The following is a 24,690-nucleotide window of genomic DNA, read 5'->3' as shown; positions in this document are numbered from 1 at the left end:
TGAGCAGAGCTCAGTGGCACACGCTTGCTTTTCCCACCTGGGACCTGGCTTTACTTTATCGTCCAGCTTTTGTTGACTGAGTTGCTTCTCTTCTGTGGTTGTCTTGCTGGTCTGCTGCGGTGAGGGTGATACGGAGGTTTCTTGTCACAGTTTTTGGTCAAGCTTATGTTTCATAGGAGCATTACCTTGAGATCCAGAGTAAATGAACATCTAGTAGCAGTAGCATCTTAAAGACAAAACTCTCAATCTTTGGTAGTTAGTTTTTTTGGTAGTTAAATAGGTGGTTATTGGTACAGCCACCTTCAGTTGCAGCTAGAGATAACTCAAGTCCCTAGCAGCTGTGAACAAAAGAGCTACAAAGCTGAAAGTGCAGTGAAAGCAAATGCTGAATATTAAACCCACTTTTCCAGCTGGCCTGTCCAGTGCAAAATGCTGTGTGCAGTTGCAGGAGTTATTCTGGTGCTGCATGGGTGGGGCTAAATGACTTGCATTAAAATAATGCATGAGAAAATTTGGATCAGATAGGGAATAGGCTTTCCTGCTTGCCTTGGGAGTAGAATAAGGACTAAATTTAACAGATACGCAGAAAGTCCCTCTTAGCCTATTCTTCAAACAGTATGAATAAAGTCTAAAAAATCCTAACCTGATAAATAAGCTATCTTCACTAGTGTGCCTAGGGACCAGGGGATCCCCTGTCAATTGTTGCTACCTTCGGCGTGTTGGACATTTCATGAGAACGAGGAAATTACTGATTTTTGTACTTGTTACTCCAGCATGATCTTCCATCAAATCTGTAACGGCATTGAGGTGTTGAACACAGCAAGGCCTGCTGGCAGCTTCCTTAATCTGCAAAGTAATTACTGGCTCTCTGGAAGCAGCAAAGAGTTGCGCAGCAGAAAAAAGCTCGCTGGAATAACTGTTCTGTTAAGCTGTCTACTATTTTATTTGCTTGACAGATTTAAACTCTCATTTCCTTCTCAGGCTTAGATAACGTCAGCAGTTTGTTCTTCATAGATAATAAGGCCTACATATTAGACAACATCAGGATTCAAGATTTGGGTCGGAAATTTGTTATTTCCATTGCGTATATTTAATAAAGTGTTAGGAGATTTTTCTTTTCCAGATTTTACTAGGTTATCTTATGCCTTCTTCCAGCTCAAGACCCAACTTCTTCGAATATACCTGCAAAAATGAAAGTGTCTTGCTTGCATCAATGGAAATCATGTAATGGTCAAAATATGCAGCTAGGAAAAGCCTCCCCCACCCCTTTAGCTTTCTGTTTTATCAAAGTTTTTGAAGTCTTTCTCTTTTTGCAGGTTGAAAGTAGAAAATGGTCTTTCTGAAAGATGTGGATAGTTCTTCTATCCTCTGTTAAATACCAGCCTGCTCTGTCCTCTCAAATTTATTTATTTTTTTTTCCCCAATTCTTGGTGCATGCTACACTGGAGGTCCTGTAATAGGGATTGGAGAGTTGGTTTTGTTCTAAAATGCCATATTTTTCCCTGCGTATTGACCTTCATCTCCATATACAGCTTTAAATGCTGCTTTAATCTTTGTTTGGGGATTTTGTCATTCTAGTGCACTTGTTCTAGCTAATTTGTGCTTAGCTGGTGGACAGACAGCAAGTTTGCTGTTTTGTGTCATACTTTTTCTGAAATATTTAAGCTTTAACTTTTTTGACTCATTTTATTGACTTCGTATTTAAATAGGAATCCACCTAAGATGACAGGAATTAAAACCCATGTTTAAAGCTGTTCCAATTTTTTTTTTTTTTCATTTACTCCTCCTCCCCTCTATATGCATTCATAACCCTGTTTGTTTTAATATCCCTCAGTAAATATTGGATGCCTGAGAGCCTGCTCATACTCATGCAGGTTTAAAATGACTTTGGAGGAGGGACTGCTATGCCAGTGGCTTAGAAGCTCCAACTGTATTTATCTCCATTTCCTTTATCTATTAAAATACTGGTTTAATCGGTAAGATTTTTTTCTTAAGTACTTGAAAACACACTGGCCATCTTTGATTCTGTGAAGAACAGACAACACTTAATAGTTTTGTAACACGATGACACCTGGCCAGAGATGGAAATGGAGGGAATGTATTTCTAGGTGTCCCAGACATCTGGTAAGATGGCTAAATGCCATATGAATTTCTTTTGAAAGAACCACTTACTTAAATGAGTGGTCTTAGGTCTCAGTTGCAGCCTTTATTGTTCATGAAACATAGTTTACTACATTTAAGCAAAATGTGTATGATCTTGATGACAGTGGAATTCTCTTGCTTATTTGTCTGCTTTCCTTTTGCAGTGTGTGGACCTAAGCTGCAATGAACTGAGTGAAGTCACATTGCCTGAAAACCTGCCTCCAAAACTACAAGAGCTGGACCTGACTGGAAATCCCAGATTAGCCTTGGATCACAAAACCCTGGAGCTGCTCAAGTAAGTTACCTTACATAATGGGGAGGGGGAAGAACAATTCCTGTCACTGGGATGTGACAAAACCACAATCCATGGAAGTGTAAATCTCATAAGGAATATAGCTCCATGTTGTCAGTGGATCAGAAACTAACAGGTTATGTGGACAGGTCAGAAATTGATGCTTCGTTAAAGAGGATGACTTTACCCACCTCAATACAATTGCTATCAGCTGCAACTCCTGAAGGGGTCTGCTAATGTGATATGAGCACTGTTGGGCCAGTGTGATCTCCATTTTACTTCTGACATCAGATTTAACCAAAATACTTATTTCACCACTGAGATGCCAATAGCTCCTTACTGTGGTTTTTTTTTTTGCTCACATTCATCTGCTTGGGTTTGTCTTTGCCATTGTGCTGCTTTTTACCTCTTGACACACTGTTTCTTGTTGCCTTTCATAACACTGGTTTTATCCTAGAATTTTTTTTTTCTTTTCATAATTAAACTTCTCATGAAGACTCGCATCTCCCATTTTGCTTGCAGCAAAGCTAGTTCCCTTGCTTTGGGACCCCCAGTTTCCTTCCTGTTTACCTCTTTGTTTCCTGCCCTGGGACTTCTGTCATCCATAACTGAAATTCGCCAAGTACCTTGTGCTTCCTTCTGCGGTGTGTTGGGAAACTGTCGCACTAAATCAGATCATCTGTGGACAGGGGTACTGCCTTTTATGCCCTGAAGGGAGATGCATCAGCTCCAGGTTTCCTTCTAAGTCTCTTTGATCCTTAAACATCGAATAATTCCAACAGGGGTTGTTTTACTTTTTAAGGGTTGAGCAGTTGCTTCATGGTGTTTAGCTTTAAATGGTTAAGATCAGACCCTGGAGTAGTAAACCTCATCTGTTGTGCAAGTAAGAGTAACTTACAGTGTGAGTTTGCTTTTCATTTGAATCGGTGGATTTTATCAAATTTAAATGGAAATTTGAATAATGATGAGTTTTCACAGATAAAAATGAGCCCATGTTCTGCAGCAGACAGCGAAAAAAGGGGCATTCCTCTATTTTAAGAACTTTATTACATACAGGAAACCTTCCTGAAGAAGCAGTGTGTAATGTTGCTCTGGTTCATAGGGAAAAAAAAAATACAGCTTACAAAGCTAATTGAGTTGTGTCAAAACTTAAAGTGAAACATCATCTTTTCTTGTGTATAATGCAGCAGACAAGATAAGCAAGCCAATCTCTTGCCACTTTAGTATTCAGGCATCGTGCCCTTTAGCAGTAATTGTACACATTTAAGTCCTAAGTAGTAGAAGAGTAGTGTGTCCCAGTTACATGCCATATTTTCACTGGTATATGCATTGTCTTTAATTCACAGAAAAGTTTTTTCCTCTTGTGTGTGCGTTTGGTTCGGTTGTTTGGTTTTGAGGTTTTTTTTTTTAATAAATTATTCTTAAGACCTCAGGTCTATTCTCTTCCCTAGTATTCATTAGCCACAGTAAGATGTTTCAGGCCTCCTGAGGGGCTTCTTAGTGTCTGTACTGATATACTACAATGACTTCTATGGTATACTGCTATAATTGACTGAGGGAGGAGGTGCTCCTTTCACTTGTTTTTTGTGGCAGGCACAAAAATACTTGTGCACTTAGTACTTTTTATATCTTCGTTATGCATGTGAAAGGCAGCTCTCCATCTGTGCCCTGGCAGGATTCATGCAGGTAGTAGGTTAATATGTATTCTCAGTGCTGGTGAGAAGAGTCCTGTCATGCATGCTTGCTTTTTTAATACGTGTGGAGATTTTAAAGGAGGCTTGCATACTTTGGAGGATATTGCCAAGTAATTTATTGCATGTAGGAATTTTTGGTAGCAATTAAAAATGAAAAAAAGAAGGAAAATTAAAAAAGATGCTGCTACTCTGACTTCGAGGAAAGAGCATCTAGTTCAGTTGTAACAGTCATGTGAAACTGAGGAGAAAATGAACCATGCTGTTTTGAAGCCTTAGCCCATATTTCCTGCATAGGATGTACTGCTGGATGTCATTCCTTTTGGGGCACATGGTCTATTTCTAGTGGTGCCACTGAGGAAGCTGAAAGCAATGCATTGAGGTAGCTTTTTTTGCCACTGCTGGGAAGCCTTGAGACAACTCTGGGTCCTTGACCTGCCCAGGAACCTGGGGTCAGTCAACCCAGTTACAAAAGAAACAAACAGAAAAACCTTTTTGATCCAAGTTCCTCTGCCCTGGAGGGTTAGTGCCTTGTATGAGAGGTCTGCAAAGAAAGTGTGTTTACTCATGTGTGTAGTGTTCTGCAGGTGCAGACAGAATTAAAATCTCAGATCCAGGTTTCCAGTTTGGTATGGGGTCAGATAATATTTTCTAATGCTTGTGGAGAGATGTTCACCTCCTGTTTGTCACACAGAAGACTGCAAAACCAAGGGCTTAAAACACCAGTGGTTCTAACATTGTTTTATATCATTTGTTTGCTTTTAATCTGCCCTCTCTGATGTACATCCTGACTATTAGCATAAAAAGAAATCAAACTGGATGTGACAGTACTTCAGGTTATTTGAGGAAGGCTGTGCAATGCTGAAAGACTTTTCTGTATGTTCGGGTCAGGTGGGGGTTTGGACAGAGAAAAATGAATGCTCAGAGTGAACAGTTAGACCTTTCTCCTTGTGTCCTTTTCATGATTCATTTGGTTCATGAAAGATTCGGGTGCCTTTGAAGTGTCTGCAGAGTGTGGGGAGCTGGCTTTCCCTGCCTTTGGAAGAGAGCAGTAGGGAGCAGAGGGAAGGCCATCTCTCCCCCAGCAAAGCAGGGCTGTGAAGAGAAGGGTATAAACGGAGAGGGCCGGGCCCTTTGTGACTTTACTACGCTGTGTGAGATATTTGAAACTCAAGCTAAAGGCTATGTCGGTAGTAAATTGGAGGGTAGAGGATCAAGGGCCTAAGTGAAAATTGAACTGCACAACTGGGGAAGGCAGAAGGGCTGTGCCCACTGTTGGGACCACAGGCTGGCTCTTGCAGGTTGGTGCAGGACCAGGATGGAGCAAATTTCTGTTTTATGGGAATTTTTGTGGAAGGCTATTACTGCACGTTGATGTTGCTAATGATTTTTTTTTTTTTTTTTCCCCTCCATTTAGGGGATGGTGTGGGTCATATAGGAGGTTTCATTTCAGTACAATGAAAAGGCCCAGAGACTTGTTGTTAAAATGGGTGGTAGAGATGCAGAAGTTAAAAAAATCACTCCCCTGTACTGGATTTCATCAAACTAGCGACAAATGTGCCCTGTGTTCCTACTGGGCCAGGTTTGAAACAAATGGCTCGGAGGTGAGGGCAGGGAATGAAAAGCCAGCTAAGCAAAACAGTGCAGGCGGCACCCTCGTAGAGGCTCAGTTATTTACTGCTTTGTTGTTGGCGTCACGTTTCAAGCTGGATCGTGCCAGCGCTTCAACCCATTGCATCTTTCCCCTTTCCTTTCTCCTTGCAGCAATATCCGTTGCTTCAGGATCGACCAGCCCTCGGCCGGCGACGCTGCGGGAGCGCCGGCGGTGTGGAGTCACGGTTACACAGAGGCGTCGGGCGTTAAGAACAAGTACGGCCTGGCGCGCGCTTGGTTATACGGGCGTCCTCCAGCGGAGCACCTCTGTGCTGATACAAAGAAATCCTTTTTTCAGTGAAAGTTTGGGGGACGTTTTGGGGCTTCACAAAGGCAGAGGCTGTGCCATGACTCTGTATTTGTAGGCCGGGCCCCTGCCTGGCTCCCCACTTTGGCCTTTGTTGGGGAAGTTGCTAAGATACAAGTGTAACCAACACGTTTTGTCTGTGTGTGTCTCGGGTACTTGCAAAAGATCCGAGTGTTTAAAAGCATTTGCTTCTTTGCAAAGCGTCTTTATCTTCAACCAAAGGATGTTTACCAAGCAAATCAGAGATACTAAAGGAGGAGGCAGAATGGCCAAAACTCTGAATATTCATAGTGTGCGGAGCTCCTGTGACTAAGGCAGCACTTGACAAATAACGTACCAAGAGTCTGCAAGTCTCTGCGTTGCTGGCAATGTGATGAATCTCTCTTTGTTCCTTAAATACCTTTTTAGAAATCTCCTGCTACCTAGGTTTCTGTAGCAAGCGCCAGCAAGCCTTTACTTACTGTTAGCTGATTTAACTCTCAGCTTGGTGGCCGGCATGTTAAATCACAAGGGGGACGGCTTTTAGAGGAGCAAGTGCAGTTTAAAGTGGGGGTGTTTCAGAGATACATTTCCCCCTATTTCTACAAATAAGGGACTTGTTCACATGCTGAAAGGAGGAATCCTTAGGGCTTGGCTTGAACTTCCAGTATAGTCCTCTCCACTTCTTAGCAGTACTGATGGGCCTACCTCTTCTCCACAGCTCAGAAAGAAGTCCTGAAATGCTTCTGAACAGAGGTTGTTGAAACTAGCTCTCAGACCGGGCTGCATCTCTCCGGTCAGAATGACAAGATGAGAAACAAGTAGTGGGGTAACAACCTTGATGTTCTCCTGCTTTTTTTTTCACTAGGCTGTGTGTGGCAGCACTTTCAGCCAATAACTTCTGCGACAACCGGGAGGCACTTTATGGTGTTTTTGATGGTGACCGCAACGTAGAGGTGCCGTATCTGCTGCAGTGCACAATGAGCGACATCTTAGCAGAAGAGCTGCAGAAAACAAAAAATGAGGAGGAATACATGATCAACACTTTCATTGTTATGCAGAGGTGAGTCTTGGATCTGAAGCCTTTTTTGTGTATGCTCACTGGGCAGTTTGTTCGCTTTCAGGTCGAAGCACCTGCTCTTGCTTCAAAAAAACGTGAGAGGGGAAAAAAAGCCTTGGTATCTGGTTACAGTGTTTTCTTTTATTGCTTGTTTTGAGGAATGTTGCCCTCTGTTCCTTTCAGGTGTGGGGAGAAAAACCCCAACATCTCCCCACCCAAACAAAACAAAACACAAAAAAAAACAACAAACAGCAATGGAAAAAAAAATACACCAGGAAAAAAAGAAACAAACAAACAAAAAAACCCCAAACAAACAAACAAAAAAAACACACACAAAAAAAAAAAAAAAAAAAAACAACAACAACAAAAAAAAAAACCCAGAACAAAACATCCACAAAGTTACTAAATGCTCATGACTATGTGGTAGGTAGAGATTTACTCTTTTCCGGTATCTTCTTTAAGTCTTAGGATTCACAACTGGCAGTGGCATGAATCTCTTCATCATCTTCTTACTACTACTGGCTGCAAAGCCTGCCCTGATCCCTTCTGTTTCTCTGTACCAATTCACGTTATTTAAGGCTACACAAATATTTAAAACATGTATTCTGATTGCTTGGAAATGTCTACCTCCTGTCATCCCTTTGGCCTTAGAATATTATTTGAGCAGGACCCATCCGAAGAGATGATGATACGATAGCTGCAAGTGTAATAGTAGCTCTGTGTAGTGGTTTGGAAACCTGCGTGCATGCTGCTCTCGACAGAAGAAATTGTGCCTGGGGAGACACTGAGCAAAGGAGGAGTACGAAGGGAACTGAACAAAGGAGAACGAAGAGGTCAGGGAAACAAAGGAGAAAGCAAATAAGCAGCTTAGAGACTGAGGAAATGGATCAAGTTAAAAGCTGCATTGCTTATCATTCAATTGCTGCACCTTTGGGAAGGAAAAATACTGAAGTTCTGGTACTGGGAAAGATACAGAAGCAGTAGGCTGGTATTGAACCTTACAAACACAAAAGAGAAAATACTCCCCTCCCATAATTGCTTATAACAGTGCCTCAAACTGATAGCTAAGGAGGTGGTTGTCATACACTTAAAACATTCAAAAATAATAACAAATCTGAGCATCAAAAGTACTTATTAAGTGGTTTTGTTTACTACTAATGCAATTTCACAGGAATGTGTCATTCCTAGAAAAAACTGCGCTTTTTTTTTTTTTTTTTTTTTTTTAATGTGGGGGTTCTCAAGTCAAAATAAGCTAACTACTTTTTGGAGAACCAGAATAGTATTCATTCCAGTTGCATTTAACCATTCATTGAGGATTATTACAGATGATTATGCAACACTTCTGAAGTGTATTTTTAAAAAAGAAAATAAAACAGCACATTGAAGCTTTGTTACAAATTTAGTTTGCATTCTCTCCCAAGGATTTTGAATCAGAAGTTCTTGCCAGCTACACCTAGCCTTGATACAAATTTTAGTAACCTCTAGAATTAGCTTTCTAATTATTATAATTCTGTATTACTATAGAAGAAGACCCTGATGAACAAGATACTGGGAAGGATGGATGATTTTTCAGTCTAGTATTGAAATGAATTTATATTCTAATGGCAGGAATCTGAAAACTTCAGTTTTATCCACAGACTTTTTTTTTTTCCCCACTATGACTCCTACTAAAACAGCAGGCTTAAATATTTCTAAGAACCTATATAACAGGTTAGTAACTGACAGGATAAATGAAAAGTGTGCCTTCTTACGGTGGAGTTAACAGCCACTGTGCTTCTTTTGGTCATTATTTGATACTTGAAGAGCATTATTCTAATGACATAACAAAACAGTGAATGTCTGCCTTACGTTTTTAATCAAAAATTGAGGGTTTACAATTAGAATTACTATTTTTATAATAAAATCCGTAGTTTCCAAAGCCAAAGAACCAGCTGGATAATATGAACCCTCCTTTTTAAGCTCTACCTGTATTCATTTAATAGCTCTCAGTACTTTTCTAACCTTTTCAGTTTCCTTCAATCTGACCTTTAAAACAAACATCTTTAAGACGTAGAGGAAGAGACACAACTTTTCAAGTTTTAGAAGTGTAAAGATGGTTTTGTTTGTTCTAAAATTGAGCAGATTTGAGTATTTGCATACGTGTGAATAACACAATGTCTGAGTTGCACGTGATTTCTCTGCAGTGCTGCTGTAGTGTCCCAGTCTTCAGTGGGGAGACTTCTGTTTCTGTCCCAGTGATCCAGTAGAGTCAATGCCCTGAGTCCTTGCCATTGCAGAGCAGCGGCTGTTTCTCTGTAGTACCCCTAACACTTGTTTTCCAATTAAAGAACAATCATTGTTTTGTTTAAATTCCAGGAAACTTGGAACAGCTGGACAAAAACTTGGAGGCTCTGCTGTCCTTTGCCATATAAAACATGATCCCATGGACCCTGGTGGATGCTTCACGCTAACCTCAGCAAACGTGGGGAAGTGCCAAACTGTTCTCTGCCGGAATGGGAAACCTCTGCCTTTGTCCAGGTGTTACGTGATGAGTTGTGAAGAAGAGCTGAAGAGGATTAAGCAGCATAAGGCCATTATCACAGAGGTTAGAGAACAGTTAGGGACTGTTGCGACTTGGAACATCCTTGGAGGGTATTTGCACAGCAATGCATGAAGTTGTGTGTTGATATTAGTAACGTTTAAGAGGTAGTGTTAATCATATGGGTTCCAGAGTTGCACTTTTCCTTTCAAGGTGATGCATATCATGCAATCAAGTTGCTTTTCCATCCTATCGCTATGCTGGATTTTAGCTTCAGAGAGTGTGCAACTGTGAGCATGTTGCGTTGAAACAGCAAAGCAGACAGCCTCTTCCTATTAGGGAGAGGAATTGCTGTGTTGGAGGAGTCATAAAGAGCCCCTCCGATCAAAAAGGTGAGAGGGCAGAGCACTTGGAGTAATGCTGTCCTTCCCTCAGGAGACCCCTTGGTCCTGGCAGGCTGACTTTGCTGTCGAAGCTCCTACGTTCCCAGAGCTGCCCTTTGTCAGGCAGCTCTTGAAGAGAGCACTTGCCTGAAAGGAAAACCCATCCTGTGCTCAGCTGAACCATGGGAGGGGAGGAAACTATTTGTTCTCTCCTTACAAGCTTCAAGCCACCGCTGTCGGTTTTGCTTTGCCTCGTGTGACACATGCACAGGGATAAATACTGAATTCTCCTAATGGTGGAGGAAAGGGCAGAAGACTCAGTGCTGTATGCCTGTGAGCAGGACGTGCGTGTGTGTAGGGGGGGGGGTGTGGAGTAAGTCATGTGCCTATTGATCTTGCCAGGGAAAGGTGATTACTGGGATCTCAAACGTGACAAGTTGGAAGGGAGTCACTCCAACATAGTGTGCATCACCAAGGCACGCTCGCTGTGGTGTTCCGTAGGGGAAAAGGGAAATTTCTGTTCTGAATCTCAAGATGACTCACTGATTTCATGCACGCTGATGGTTTATCACTGCTGACAGCCTTCTAATGGGGAAGTTAACAAGCCGACAAGGTTTTTTTTTGTTTCTGAGCGGTTTTAAAGGGGAAGCTTTTTTTAGTTTTGGTTCACTTTTCTGTGGTTATCTGCTTTATAATAACCACTGCAGTCATCAGCTGGACCAAGTGAGTGTAATCCTCACCTATGTTGTTATTCTCAAACACACAATTAGTGGGGTGCAGTTATCCCCAGCAGGCTGACAGGTAGCCAGGCTGGCTCTTTCAGACAGTTGCTTTCCTTACTCTGGCAGCTTGGATTCTAACCAGGATAGGATCCTGGGATTTGGACAGACATGGGATTTACTTCTCAAATATGTCCATTTTTACTGATGTTTTCCCTTCAGATATTACTCCTCCTCCCCTTGGAAATGTCGTATCTAAGTGGAAACGTAGTAAGTAATTGGGGCATGTAAAACATTTCACTACGACTCAGCTGACTGAGAAATGCAGACATGTCCTCTGCTGCATTTGACTTGCATGCTTGATTTAAAGTTTGTTTTTGGTTTTTCTTTTTTTTTTTTTTTTTTTTTAATGAACTTCTGTTTCCGAAGTGATGAGCCAAGGTGAAACCCACAATTGTTACAGCTGCAAGAGAAGAGTCATAACTGAATGACTTGCCCCCGTATCAAATGGAGCTGTGTGTGGCTTTGCCCTGTATAAAGCCAGATATCGTGGGTGGAGGAGGGATAAGTCTGACTCACTGGTAAAACATGAGTCCAGTTGGCGCTCTCAGCTGCAGGAGCGGAATAGATGGCTCTTTGTTGCAGACTTCTGCGTTGTTGGTCTGTGCATAGGTGATGCTGATGACGAATCAGTAGGGTGTAGGAGGTGTAGCGCAGGATTGCAAACCAGCCATTGCTGTGCTCTAATCCCAGCTCTGTCACCTCTTTGCAAGTCACTTTGCTTTTCTATCCTCTTGTCTGTACATGGCGGTGTTGGGGGATACTGCAAAAACAACCATCGGCAAAATGCAAGGAGATGCAGGTGCTGTGTATCCCTGCTGCTTTGTTTCCAATTTTCTGTCCTTTCTAATTTCAGGACGGCAAAGTGAATGGTGTGACGGATTCAACAAGAATCTTGGGGTACACCTTCCTTCACCCAAGTGTCGTGCCGCGTCCTCACGTCCAGTCCATCACCTTAACTCCACAAGATGAGTTCTTCATTTTGGGAAGCAAGGGACTGTGGGACAGCCTGTCGATGGATGAAGCAGTGGAGGCGGTCAGAAACGTGCCCGATGCCCTGGCAGCCGCAAAGAAGCTTTGCACTTTGGCCCAGAGTTACGGCTGCAACGACAGTATCAGCGCTGTCGTGGTCCAGCTCAACGTGACAGAGGACAGCTTCTGCTGCTGTGAACTTAATGGGGTCCCGCCCCCCAGCCCAGGCATTTTCCCCCAATCTGTCAACGTGGTCATCAAGGACAGGCCAACAGATGCACTTGGGATGCCGTCCTCAAGCAGCGGCATGGCTTCGGAAATCAGCAGCGAGATCTCCACCTCCGAAATGAGCAGTGAGGTGGGGTCCACGGCCTCTGACGAGCCTCCCCAGGGAGCCATGAACGAGAACAGCCCGGCCTACCCGGGAGAGCAGCGCTGCATGCTGCACCCCGTCTGCCTGTCCAATTCTTTCCAGCGGCAGCTCTCCAGCGCCACCTTCTCCAGCGCCTTCTCCGACAACGGCCTTGACAGCGACGATGAGGAGCCGATCGAGGGGGTGTTCACCAACGGCAGCCGCGTGGAAGTGGAGGTGGACATCCACTGCAGCAGGGCGAAGGAGAAGCAGCTTCTCCAAGCGCCGGTGGAGGCCAGCGACGAAGGTATCGTCATCAGTGCCAATGAAGATGAGCCCGGCCTTCCCAGGAAAGCTGAATATTCTGCCACAGGCACAATAGGGCGCCGGCGGGGCAACGGTTCTGTGGCGCCACAAGAGAGGAGCCATAACTTAATAGAAGTTGCGACGGATGCGCCGCTCAGAAAAACAGGGGGCTACTTTGCTGCTCCAGCACAGCCCGATCCTGACGACCAGTTCATCATCCCACCGGAGCTTGAAGAAGAAGTCAAGGAGATTATGAAGCAGCACCAGGAACAACAGCAACAGCAGCGGCAGTATCCCATGGACCACCTGGCAGACTATTACGACACACCGCTATGACCCACTCTACTTACTGCTCAGAAATAAACTAACAAACAAGGAGACTGGAGTGCGGGACCAGTGGGCTCGCATTATAGCAGGGGTTTTCCTTATCCTCCTTTTCCTTTATACACTTCCTTTTCCTTATCCTGCCACTACAAATAACTGCAGCTTTTCAGTTTGTTAGGTTTAATATTCATTGACTTTCTTCTAGAGACGCTCGACCAGTAAAGTTTAAAATAGTTAACCTTCCCTTAACATATCAAGTGTAAAAACAAACAAACAAAAAAAAAAAAAACACGAAAAAATAATAATAAAAAGGTTTAATATATTGCTGAGAAACAGATGATGATGTAATATTTTTTAAAATGGCTTGTTTTGTTTGAAAAGCAGGGCAGTAGCCAGTGCTAAATGATTTAAGTAATATTGTAATACCGTATTTCTTTGAGAGAAAAGGCTTTTTTTGGTCTTGAAAATGATAGACATTTGTAGAATATGGAGACTAACTCCTAGGAGTTGCTTTACTCTTTCAGGTGACTTAAGTCACTGAGATTCACTAATTTTCTCTGAGAGAACAGTTGATTGGGAAATTCCTGTAAATAGCTCAGTGTTGTATAGTGATGCTTACATGTTTTGTAGCCTTGGCATTAAGGACACAACCTGAAAAACTGACCTTTTTTCTTAAGCGACTCTTTGGGCCATGGTCGTTGAGCGTAACGGACTGAGTGGCAGTGTACAAGTTAGCTGGAGCTGAGATGGTAAAGAAACCCACTTTTTCCTCTGGTCTCTTTCTTTCCTTACTTTTACAGACACGTTTTGTTTGTGTTCCTTACTGCTGCCACAACCAGCATGATTGTATAGAGCTCATTTGCTGTAGAACATTTACATACCAAGAGTTATATTAAAGCTGAATGCACAAATGAACATGTCATAATTTTTGTTATAATAAATATGAAATTTACACCTGATGTCTGCTTTTATGTCTGAATAGCTGAGCAGCAGCTTTCACGCAGTCGCTTGCTGTGGTTGATCAGTGTGCTGCTCAGTTTAAATCAGGAAGTGTCGCAACCTTTTCGGTTCGATCACATTTTTACATGAACTGCAGAGGCCCACGTGTACTTGTAGAATTTAAAGGCTGTGCAAAATGGCCTTTAAAAGATACGAAACAACTCTCTGAGGAATTGACCTGTTTCTTTTTTTTTTTCTCACTACTAATTCAGCACTATTGATTTGCCCTTTGCCACAGTATTGACAATGCCAGAAGACGGAAGAGGAGCGGTGCTCCGGCTCCATCCCACTGGGGACTGAGTAACTGAAGATAGAAATGATGAAGGGATAATGCGGCTAGGAAAAGGGAGAAAGAAAACATTGGAGGGAAGAGGGGGAAATACAAGAAGGTGGAAAAGTGAACTCAAAGCTACCTACGTAAACTCAGATTTGCTCAAATGTGTTGAATGAACAGGAGTTCAATGGTGGCTTGACTTCGGTAGCAAAAGGGCATCTTTTCGTGATTCCTGTGAGAAAGGAGCAGTACCCTTTCTCAATATTGTCTCCAACCAACTGCTTCATTTTACTTGTCACTCTTTAAAAAGCTGAATTAGTGTGTGATCATGACAATGTCTTGCTCCTGCTTGACATTTGGTCTGTATTTTGGGAGAGGACTGTGGTAACAGGCTGTTGTCCTATTCTGTTCTAGGGTGAAGTAGCCAAGTTAGGACAGGATTGCTGTTAACAAGGTATCTTGAATTTCATTTCCTTAAATAATAACAGCAGAGAAGCAAACATGAAAATTACCTGGTTTGGTAAATGTTTATAGCACTGTCTACTGTAGATCTAGAAGATTGTACTTTATTGTAATTTGAACTTCAAAATATCTCTTTCTTAAAGAAAACTCATTAAATAATGTATTTAAAAAAAAAAAAGTTTATTGTTTATTGGCTAGTAACTCTTAGGTGTTCTTTGGTAAACAGTTTGTATATTTCAAATTTTGTTGAATGATTCATTTTCCTGTGTGTCCTTGGTAAGTGGTATGGCTTTTTTTTTTTGACTCCTGTTCAGATGTTGATTGCGGCTGAAGGGAACAACTAGCAAGGACACTACCATGGCCTGGGCAAGTGATTACAAGTTTAGGGTTTCCTGAGCAAGCCAGAAAATTCTCTGTACCTTAAAAAAAAATGAAGGCAATTCTCTTCCGCACAGCACCCACTGCTAGTAGAGGGCTGATCTTGCTGCTGCCATCTGTGGTCTCTATTAATGATAAGGAGCCTCCGGTGTGCTGTACATGTCGTGCTCCAGAGAGAGGAGCAGAGGTCAGAGTAGGGGTGGAAGGGAGCAGTTTCATGCGAGCTAAACTTTGTCCCAGCCTGAGAACTGACACTCCCTGCTGTGCCCTTTCCTCGTGTGTGGAGGAATATGTGCGGGCAGGCTTCATACTTTCCCTCCCCTTCATTTGAAGGACAGGAATCCAAGAACTTGCTAGCCCCTGTGGCATTGGCAGCTTACAGGCAACAGTGCAGTTTCTCTCCTTGTGCCCTTGCCTTGAAGCATAGATGGTCAAAACTGACAGCCCACCAAAGCCTGCCACTTCTGGCCTAGTACCGTCTGTGGGTTTAACAAGGGCGTTCTGGTGTCACAGCTTCTGTAGCAACAAAGTGACAGGATTTTGGCAGAGGAGCTGTACCTTTGGAGTCCTGGTCTGCCTGAGGAACACGTTTTTGTGGTAGTAGCCTGTCTTAACAAGTCATAATGAGAAGGATTGATGCATTCATAGAGGAGACTTCATCTCTCTCCTGGGCTTTCCATAACGTGCTGAACTGGATCAGTAGGGTGGATGGCTGGGAGCACCTTTGGAAAGTTTATAATTTATTTTTAAATATGGGCAAAGGGTATTTTGTGCCGGCTTTAAACTGGGACTTGGAAAACAAGGTGCAGTTTTTACAACTTGTAACTTTTCTGACCATCACTGTCCTCTTTCGCTACAGGGTGTTAGTGTGCTCTTATCTCATGAGGACTGAAATTGAAGTCATTGATTTAATCTAGGTTCATTACTGTTGTGCGTGATTTTATGGTTATGTGCATGGTATATTTTACACAATTTTAACATATGGGGAACTGTCTGACTCGAACAGAGAAGTGGATTTGTTTGCAGAACTTGACAACTGTGGCAGGGACAAAGGTTGGGGACTAAAAAGAAAGGCCTTCGACTGGGGAAAATGTATAGCCATATTACCTTTATAATCAAACCATTCGTGTCCTTTGGAACTTGCTGATATCTGTATCTGAGACAAGCAGAAATGCATGAACAGGAGGAGGAGATGGCTGGTGGCAGAAATATGAACATATTTACATTCTTTACTGAAAGATAACTTTAAATAGGTGGTATTGAGAAGGAACCGAGTTGCTTATGTGCTTGTATCTGCGAGCCTTTATTTTGTGGCATAACGGCTTTTTTCTTGCTTTCTGTCCTAGTGCTCTAACATAATACGTTTTGTTGCGTATGAATAACCTGTTGGCGTTCTGCTTGTGCATTCAGTGTGTGACACCACCATCATCTTGCCAGTAACCAGTGCCGTGGTGGCACTGCCCTCCTCTGCCTTACTGCTCCTGGAGAGCGCCGGCGCTGTCCTGGAGGTTGTCTCCCCCACTCCTAGAGAACGTGCTGCTGCTGCAGTGCCCCGGAGGCTGCCCTTTAAGGAGTCTCTTCGTAGCGATCTCAGCTTGATCTCTAGCCATCGTGCTTACAACTCATACACGTAATTTTATAGCAGATTGTACATATTTATATTTTTTAAATATAACTGCTACTTTGGAAGCACACTCACATGGGGGTGGGTGTTAGTGAAGTGTCACACACCCCTTGGGAGCTAATTTCTGCATCTCTGCTCTAGTCATGGATGATGTCTTTTGGATTCAACCTTGCAGGTCTGGGCTTGCAAATGTTCACTTGAGTGGGTTGGTTGGGATAACCTAGTGAAGTTTACCTGTCTGAGGTGCAGCAGGGCTTGAATTGATTGAAGCAGAGCAGTAGGATTCAGAGGACAAAACAGTAACTTCAGCCTGGTCAGCCTGATTTCCCTGGACACTGCCTGCCATAGATGAAGAGATGAGCTTTTCTAAGAGAAGGCGGCACTCGGGCCGTAAGTTGAGCAGTTCTCAGCAGTGTCGTGGGGTCAGGTCCCTCAGCGTTGGCTGCAGGGGGAGCGGTGCAGACAGAAGTTGGTAAAAACACCTTTTGGGCTCAGCTGGAACAGGACATCTTGGTGTCTGTTAAATGACTCTACATTTACTTTTCTGCAGCTAACCTGCTTTACTGTCCTGCTTTGTTAATTCAATTGACTTGTTCCAGAGCCATCTTACCGCACTATTGTTGGATTAATTGATTTGTTTCTTACCGATTTAATTGTTACCTGCATGCTTGCACTGCTTGCAGTGAGGATTTCATGGAGTGCGGCACGAACCAATCTGTTCCTCTTGATTGCTTGCATTTTGGTGAGGCGTATGCTGCGTCCTACACTAATGGTGTAAGTGTTCAGATGCCTTGTGTAACAGGGCTGCTGCTTCTGTGGAAAAATGAAAGTTAAAATTCATCTGCTGCCTGAGAACAGGTAAAACCCTTTGCGCCCATCTCAGTCAAATGGTGGGGGTGGAAAAACACCATTTCATAGATCGACAGCAGCCCCAGGGCAGAATCAGTATACCATTTACCTAGGACATCAGTGGAGGGAAAAGTTCCTTGTTTGCCCCAAGTTGCTGGTTTAAATGATTGGTCCCTACTTTTCCCCAGATTTTTTTATATGTATTTCCACTCCTGCTGGGTTCAACAGTTCATCCCTTTCTATCATATTTTCTCAGGCTGACAAGTTGGGATTCACCTGCGGTTGACTTGGATACCTCACCCTACCTTTTATCTCCCGCAATGAGCTAAACTTGCCCTCTAGGTTATGACTGAGGCCGGATCTGAACGGGGCAGACACTATCTCATCTTTTCCCATATTTTCTTAAGATTGTAAGCTGAAGGGAGATGCTTAATGTGCAAGAGCTCATCGGGAGCATGACGACACCGTGGCGGTGAGGAAGCTGCCGTATAATAACTGCAATGTGATGCAGACCTGGGACAGGCAGGGCTGGTCTGCTCCCTGGCAGGGAGACCAGGAGGAGCTGAGCCCCGGAGGGCTTCTGCTGCGGGAGAACCAGAGCGCCTGGTTTCCAACCAGGGAGCCTGGATTCCTGCACCTCAGGCTGGGGGGAGAGGATGAAGTCGGCAGTACCAAGGTTGGGAGGTGGTGCCTGCTGGTGGCTGAGGTTTAGCTGGCTCTTAGTGTCCTGTCCCCCATTAGGGTCTCAATTCCAGTGTCCTGTTGTTTGTCACAGCCCCCCGCGCCTGTGTCATTGTCATCTGAGCTTGTTATTCCGTGTCACTTGGCAAAACTGAAGCAAACGATAAAAAAAGGGATCTTTTACCAGTGGCTCTGTGAAAGTGCCTTTGGAGGCCTGTGTTTAGGGTATGCAGGTGACTTAGGGGCCAGCAGTGGCCAGGGATGGGGTGGTGGAGGCTTTCAGGAGCCCCTGGTGTCAGCTGGGCTGCAGCCCTGCAGTGGGAGCCTGGGCATGAAACACGGTGCTCTGAGCACAGCAGGCTCTTCTCCCCCCTGTCAGATTAAGCACAGCTGCACCAAGAGAAATACGTGTGTTTTAACGGTGAAGTTGTCAGTATTGACTCACAGAACAGATGGAATTGTTTTGCTAATTAAACGTATGCCATGGAATGCTCCAAAGAAAACTGGGACGCAGAACTACGAAGGAAAGCTGGTGTAGCAGAAGTATGTGACTCGCTGACTTGTGAATAAGATGCTTTTTCATTGTAATTTCTCCTGAGGACAGAGATGCCAGCATTTGGGAGAAAAAAAAAAAAAAAAAATCTTGCAGTTAGTACTTACCTTGGTCCTGAAAAACAGAACATATAAGTAGAATTATGGAATATAAAGTGACATACTGTGCACAGATTAGTGCATATAGTGAAGTACTCCGCTCTAATGTATTTAAAATTGTGTGGCAAGGGAAAGCAAAAACTTCTGTGTCTTATTGGCTGCTCCTCCAGAAACCAGCAAAGCTCCCTGAGAGCAAGCTTTGTGAGCCCTATCGACAGGTCACCCGTGGCAGCATCATTTAACGAGTGGTACAGAGATTATCCCATTCTCATTTCTGTTGGGCAAAAATTGACCACGGGGCTATTCAGAGTCAACTCGGGTACCAGCAGAGTCTTTCCCCGGCATTCTTGGAGCGTCTTGAAAAGGACGAATTAGATGAGAACATGGGAGAATGTGTCCGCAGTCTACCCTGCCCCCTGGGCCCTCTTCAGAAATGGGGATCTGTGGGGAGGGGATCCGTAGCAAGCGACCTTCCCCTCTCCTGGTGATCTGTGGGCTTGCACTTGTTTGAACCAGAAGCAGCCTCTTTGTGAAGAAGATAAGAAACGGCTTTCAGGCCTCCTGTTTTTTTCCGATTAGGAACTGAGCCTTTTGTACTTGGGGTGGAAAGAGGCATGTTGCTGCCGTTTCTGTTAATTCGGAACAGCGAGGGCTCCCCCTCGTGTTCCCGCGGGACAGGCCCCGAATCGCTGCCCCTCCGGCGCCGGGGGGCCGTGGGGAGAAGCCCTGGTGACGGGTGGGCATGGTGGGCAGCCGCTCCCTCGGGCCAGGGGCCCGCCGAAGCCCCCCGAGCACCACCGGCAGTTCCTGCGCCTCTAAGCAGGGGCACGAGAGCGTCCCGGCGAGCTCGGGGGTGGTCGTGGCGAACGGGCAGGGGGGTCCCCTTCAGCACGCGCCGCCTTTATCTGCACCCCCAAAGCGTCCGATCTTCACCGTCAGAGCTGATCCACAACGGCGTCAAAATCTCAGTCTCCTTGAATCTCCGTCTCCTTGAAGCCGCGTAGGGACGCAGGGCCGTCTTGTTGGGGAGTTGGTTTTGCAGTCTGAAGGAAGGCAAACGCCCTTTTTCCCGTTTGTGCCCCCCCCCGCGGTGCCGAGGAATGCTAGCTAACCTCCACTTAGAAAGTCTTAAACTCACTAATTTTCTGTCACCAGCTCTTTCAGTGTCCTGTGGCTTCCATCCTCCCGGGCTGAGAACCCAGCCCCAGAATACCGAGTATTTGGAAGTCCCTGTGGTGGGGCCTTCCCGCTTGCAGATACGGGCCGCTGCGGTGGGGGCGAGAAGTGCTGTGGCTGTGCAGATGGTAGTACAGAGCTCTGCTTCAATCTGCAAGTCTGGGTATGGTGGGAAGCCTATGAGTAATGTATATGCAATGCACATAGTGCCTTCACAGCTGATGAAATCCCAATTTTCACTAAACAGCTGGGCAAATTCAAGCCTCCTTTTTTTCCTCCTGCACTTCCATTATCCATGTTTATCTTGGAAATCAGTACGGGATAGCAAAAATTCAAGGTTTTCATATACCTATAAATGCCTGAACACCTCCGTTGTATAGTTTCTCTTGTAGTATTGAAATTAATATATCCAAAGCGTAACTGAGTTTTCTAAAGCCTGTTTAAAACATACGGTCCTTACCTGTGTGCATCTGACTCACGAGCCTTTCTACTGTAGTTTTTCTGTTAGCTTTTCTTCTGAAAAACTAATTGCCTGTAAAACACATCCCTCACCTGAGCACTTCACCACAGCCTGAGAGTTTCGGGAAGTCCAGTGCAGGTCTGTGTGCAAATGGCATTGCTGGAAATCAAGAGACTGTCTGTAGTAACGCAGGGCATCCTGTGACTTGCCCGTTTTGCACTGTCACACACCAAAACCAATTACATCAAACGCCCTGACAACCCATGGAACCTGCAAGGATTCTCATGTTTTATTTATGACGGGTGATGGTGAGCATCTGTGACACTGTTTAGGCTGTGCTGGCATTAAGATGCTGCATGCAATACGCTGAATGCCACCTTTTGTTGGAGATGGATGTAGGGAAAGAGATGAGTAATTATGAATGTCACAATTGTCATAAACAACATGGTCATAGTCCCCTTCAGTAGCTTACCTGAGTCTTGAAAAAGAAAAGAAGGCACCCAAGCTCTGCAAATGTAATTGAGAAACTGGAGTTGCTGAAGGTCTGTTGTGTATCTGTAGATTTACTTAACTTCTGGTGAATGTAAATCGTGGTGGGAAAGCTACCAAAAAAAAGTAACTTTAATGAAGATAAATCTGCACTGGGAGTAAAATACATGGATTATGAAAGAACAATTTCCATTTAGACTGTTCCTTGGTATTCTAATCCCTGTATGTATTCTCATCACCTTAAAGCAGTTTCTCATGTAAACTGAGATCCCAGCTTTTCTTGATGCTAAGCCTTGAATTCAGTTTCTGCTGTTGTACAACTGGTTTGTCCCCCTAGTTTCTTCTCCACATCAGATGCACTCAAACACTTCTGAAAAACTAATGGGAAAAGCTTAATTTGTGATAAAATTTAATACATTCTAGGAATGTTTTGTTAAACTCACTGAGAAAATAGGAAAACTTGTTGTTTGTGCTTACCTGAAAATTTTCTTTCTGTGTATGGGTACACAGGTCCCTCTTCCTTACAGCTGGTCAGCAGCAGGAGGGCGATGCCCTAACACGTGCAGATCTTCCAGCAGCGCCAGATTTACAGTTCCAGATACCTGAATTATTTGGTAAATGTAAAGATTATGTTAAGACTATCCGGAGGAATAAATATTGTCTCCTCTCCGGCCTCACCTCCCACCCCAATTTTGCCTTTTACATTGAAACGAGACACCTGTGTCCTTGGATGTTGATTTACTCTGTTCTGAACAAGATTTCCCCCAGACTGAACAATTTTTATGAAGTGCTATTTGAATAAAGGAGACATTCAGGAAAATGGGTGCTTAAAGATACACAATCCAGCATAACAAAATTTCCATGACAGTTTACTCAGTGGTGGGATGTAGGATTGGGGGCGGGGGGGGGGATTTTTTTTTTTTTTAATTTAGTCATCCTAAATACCTTATGCCCTTTGTTTCCCCCCTCTGCATGAGGGCATAGAGACGTTTTTTCAGAGAGAGATTGTTTTTTCTCCAAGGCTCTTCTGTGGAGAGGGGTTCCCTTTGTGGACAGTTAATGGCTGGGGAGCTCAGCCAGAGGTTTTGCTTTCAGACTGACTGAAGCTGTTTGTTCCTGGGTTGAAGGAGACAGGTGCAAATTGATGGATTAAATCCAAAGGGGCTGTCTGAGAGTCTTGCAGGTAACTCTGAGATAAATGAACTACTCAACTCCCCCCCAGCACTTTGCACCAGTGACCCATCATCTGCAGTGGGGCTTTTCTCCTGTCAGGAAGCTCCAGTTCACCCTGCAACCTGCATCCATTCCCTAGCATCTCCGGGGGGGGGGTGGGGGGTGGGTGGATTTTATTCCTCTTTTTGAAGGTTCAGAATAGGCTTGGCATGCCAGAAGGCTTCCCAATGCACCAGTGGCGGGGTCCCCAAGGCTGAGAGAGGCCACACTGGCTACCCACAAGAGAACCTCTCAGGGAAGCACAGATTCGACCTTTGCCATCACTGTTTCCCTCACAGGAGGTGATAAGCTGATGCTGGTCACAGTGGGCAAGCTGGATCCACCCCGAGGATCCCTCTCACGGAAGAGGGAGTGAGGGTGACAACTGCGTGCAGCCCTTCGGTTGGAGGTGAAACTGGGCTGCGAGGGGCTGCTTCAAAGAAACAGGCGAGTTTATTTTCAGTGCTGACCCTGAAGGCTGCACGCAGGCGCTGCACGGGGTGGGCAGCAGGGAAAGGCTAAAAGAAATGGTAGGGCTGACAGGAGCCGTTCGCCCTGCCTTTGTTTACCAGTCCAAAAGCAGATTATTGTCCCGTGCTAACTGGCAGCCACTGCACAGAGGTGACGGTGGGGCACAGCCGTCTGCAGCAGAAGGTGGGAAGGCTTATCTGCCCTCGAGGGTGGGAGCACCTGCAGCAGCAGCTGGGGGTGACAGCCTGTTGCAGCCTTAGTCATATGTGTGTGCCAGAAAATATCTGCTCTTCCATTGCACCTTTCCAGCTTCCATGGTAAAGACTTTCAAGCATGGTCTTGCTACAGTCTGAAACCAGGGTGGTTTGGATTGCTCTGAAGATATATGGCTCACCCTTCACCCTGAAGGAAAGGGAAGCTGCTTATTCCCTGCCCTAGTCCTCTGAGGAGTATTTCTGGGATTTTCGCCTCTCCTCTCCTTCATTTCCCTCCATGAAGGTGAGTGGAGGAAACAGCACGGATGTCTATTTCCTCTTTGCAAGTATTTCCTAGTGATCTTTCTTCATGGTGGCAGGGAAGGGAACGAATTTGTGGCACAAAGCTGTCAAGAAGTTGGCAGTCACCAGACCTCGGCTTTCGTTGTGGTCACTCTGTTTGCAGTGCTTCAGGACCTCAGCACGTTTGTGGATGACACCAAGCTGAGTGGTGCAGTTGGCATGCTTAAGGGAAGGGATGCCGTCCAGAGGTACCTGCCAAGGCTTGAGGAGTGGGCTAATGTGAGCCTCACAAAGTTCCAGCAAGGTCCTGCACCTGGCCTGGGGCAATCACCAGTATCAGTACAGACTGGGTGATGAAGGGATTGAGAGCAGCCTGTGGAGAAGGATTTGGGGGTACTGGTGGATGAAAAACTGGATGTGAACTGGCAATGTGTGCTCACAGCCCAGAAAGCCAACTGTATCCTGAGCTGCAGAGAAAGAAGCATGGCCAGCATGTTGAGGGAGGTGATTCTTCCCCCTTTATTCTACTCTTGTGAGACCCCACCTGGAGTGCTGTGTCCAGGTCTGGGGACCCCGGTACCAGACAGACATGGACCTGTTAGAGCAGGTCCAGAGGAGGCCACAAAAATGATCGGAGGGATGGAACACCTCTCCTATGAGGAAAGGCTGAGACAGTTGGGGTTGTTCCACCTGGAGAAGAAAAGGCTCCAGGGAGACCTTATTGTGGCCTTTCAATATAGAGAGAGTTGATAAGAAATATGGAGAGAGACTTTTTACAAGAGCCTGTAGTGACAGAACAAGGGGTAATGGTTTTAAACTAAAAGAGGGTCAGTTTAGATTAGATATAAGGAATAAACTTGAGGCTGCGGAGGTTAGAAACATGAGGGGATGGTGAGTGCAGGGAGGCAGCTGGGTGAGGAGCTGAGAGAACGTGACTGGGACTGACCTGGTGCTCAGGGCAGCGAGCGGGTCCCAGGCGTCTCCAACTGAGCACCTGTAACAAGCAGCTACTCTTTGACTCTCCCCGTAAAATGCATAAAATTGCTCCTGTCAACAGGAAAGGGACCCAAAATGGATTGACTGTGAGGAACCCGTGTCCAAGGGAGGAGCGCTACAGCAATAATCCACAGGGAAACTCTGTGCACCTTTTCCTAAAGATTGAATTACCTTGCAATAAATGAGGCCTTTACCACACATGCAAGGGAAAAAGAGAGAGAATCAATGCTCCCAGAGGACTGTTGCTATTGCATGGTGATGGCAGGCAAACATAAAAAAATGAATGGGGCAGAATAAGAAGCCCTGAGATTAAAATTCATATTGCATGCATATTTAAGGACTGAGTTAAGATTTACATATTATCTGCAGCCTTTCCAAATCTTTCCAGTGTGTCACTTCAAGGTGCTGCTTTTTGTTGTTTGTATAAGTTAATAACAGTGTGTCATCGTATAACTAAGCCTGTGTTCAAAATGTGGAAGATGTAAAGGTAGTGTAGGAACAAGTGTGCAGGCACAAATGCCTCACAAGTGGTTAGCTGCAGCATGTGCTGCATGCCAGACACCCCTCTAACAGATTTTTCCAGGGATTACAGCCTATCAGTGAAGGTCTGGGTCTGGGGAAAGAGCTAGAAATCTACCGCTACTATGAGTCATGGCAAGTTTGGAAAAAACTTTTCACTTCTGTCTCTTCATAAGCATAACAACACTATGAAG

At 44.6% G+C, this 24,690-nt stretch overlaps 1 protein-coding gene across 3 annotated transcripts in view; it reads left to right on the top strand.

Moving 5' to 3' along the window:
• The window catches only part of PHLPP1 (PH domain and leucine rich repeat protein phosphatase 1), a 142,844-nt gene extending 129,127 nt beyond the window's left edge, over window positions 1-13,717 (top strand). For all 3 annotated transcript variants that reach the window (XM_042806717.1, XM_032991914.2, XM_032991915.2), the window contains exons 13-17: window positions 2,307-2,437; window positions 5,890-5,994; window positions 6,933-7,127; window positions 9,480-9,708; window positions 11,661-13,717. In XM_042806717.1, the coding sequence (XP_042662651.1) occupies window positions 2,307-2,437; window positions 5,890-5,994; window positions 6,933-7,127; window positions 9,480-9,708; window positions 11,661-12,770 (1,770 nt within the window). In that variant the 3' untranslated portion in view covers window positions 12,771-13,717. The remainder of the gene's footprint in view (window positions 1-2,306; window positions 2,438-5,889; window positions 5,995-6,932; window positions 7,128-9,479; window positions 9,709-11,660) is intronic.
• The last annotated feature ends 10,973 nt before the right edge of the window (window positions 13,718-24,690 follow it).

Source organism: Tyto alba, unplaced genomic scaffold (genome assembly GCF_018691265.1).
Source record: "Tyto alba isolate M040663 unplaced genomic scaffold, T.alba_DEE_v4.0 Super-Scaffold_48, whole genome shotgun sequence".
Classification (NCBI taxonomy): Eukaryota; Metazoa; Chordata; class Aves; order Strigiformes; family Tytonidae; genus Tyto; species Tyto alba.
The sequence above is the reverse complement of the archived record's forward strand: the minus strand, read 5'-3'. Positions and strand labels throughout refer to the sequence as shown.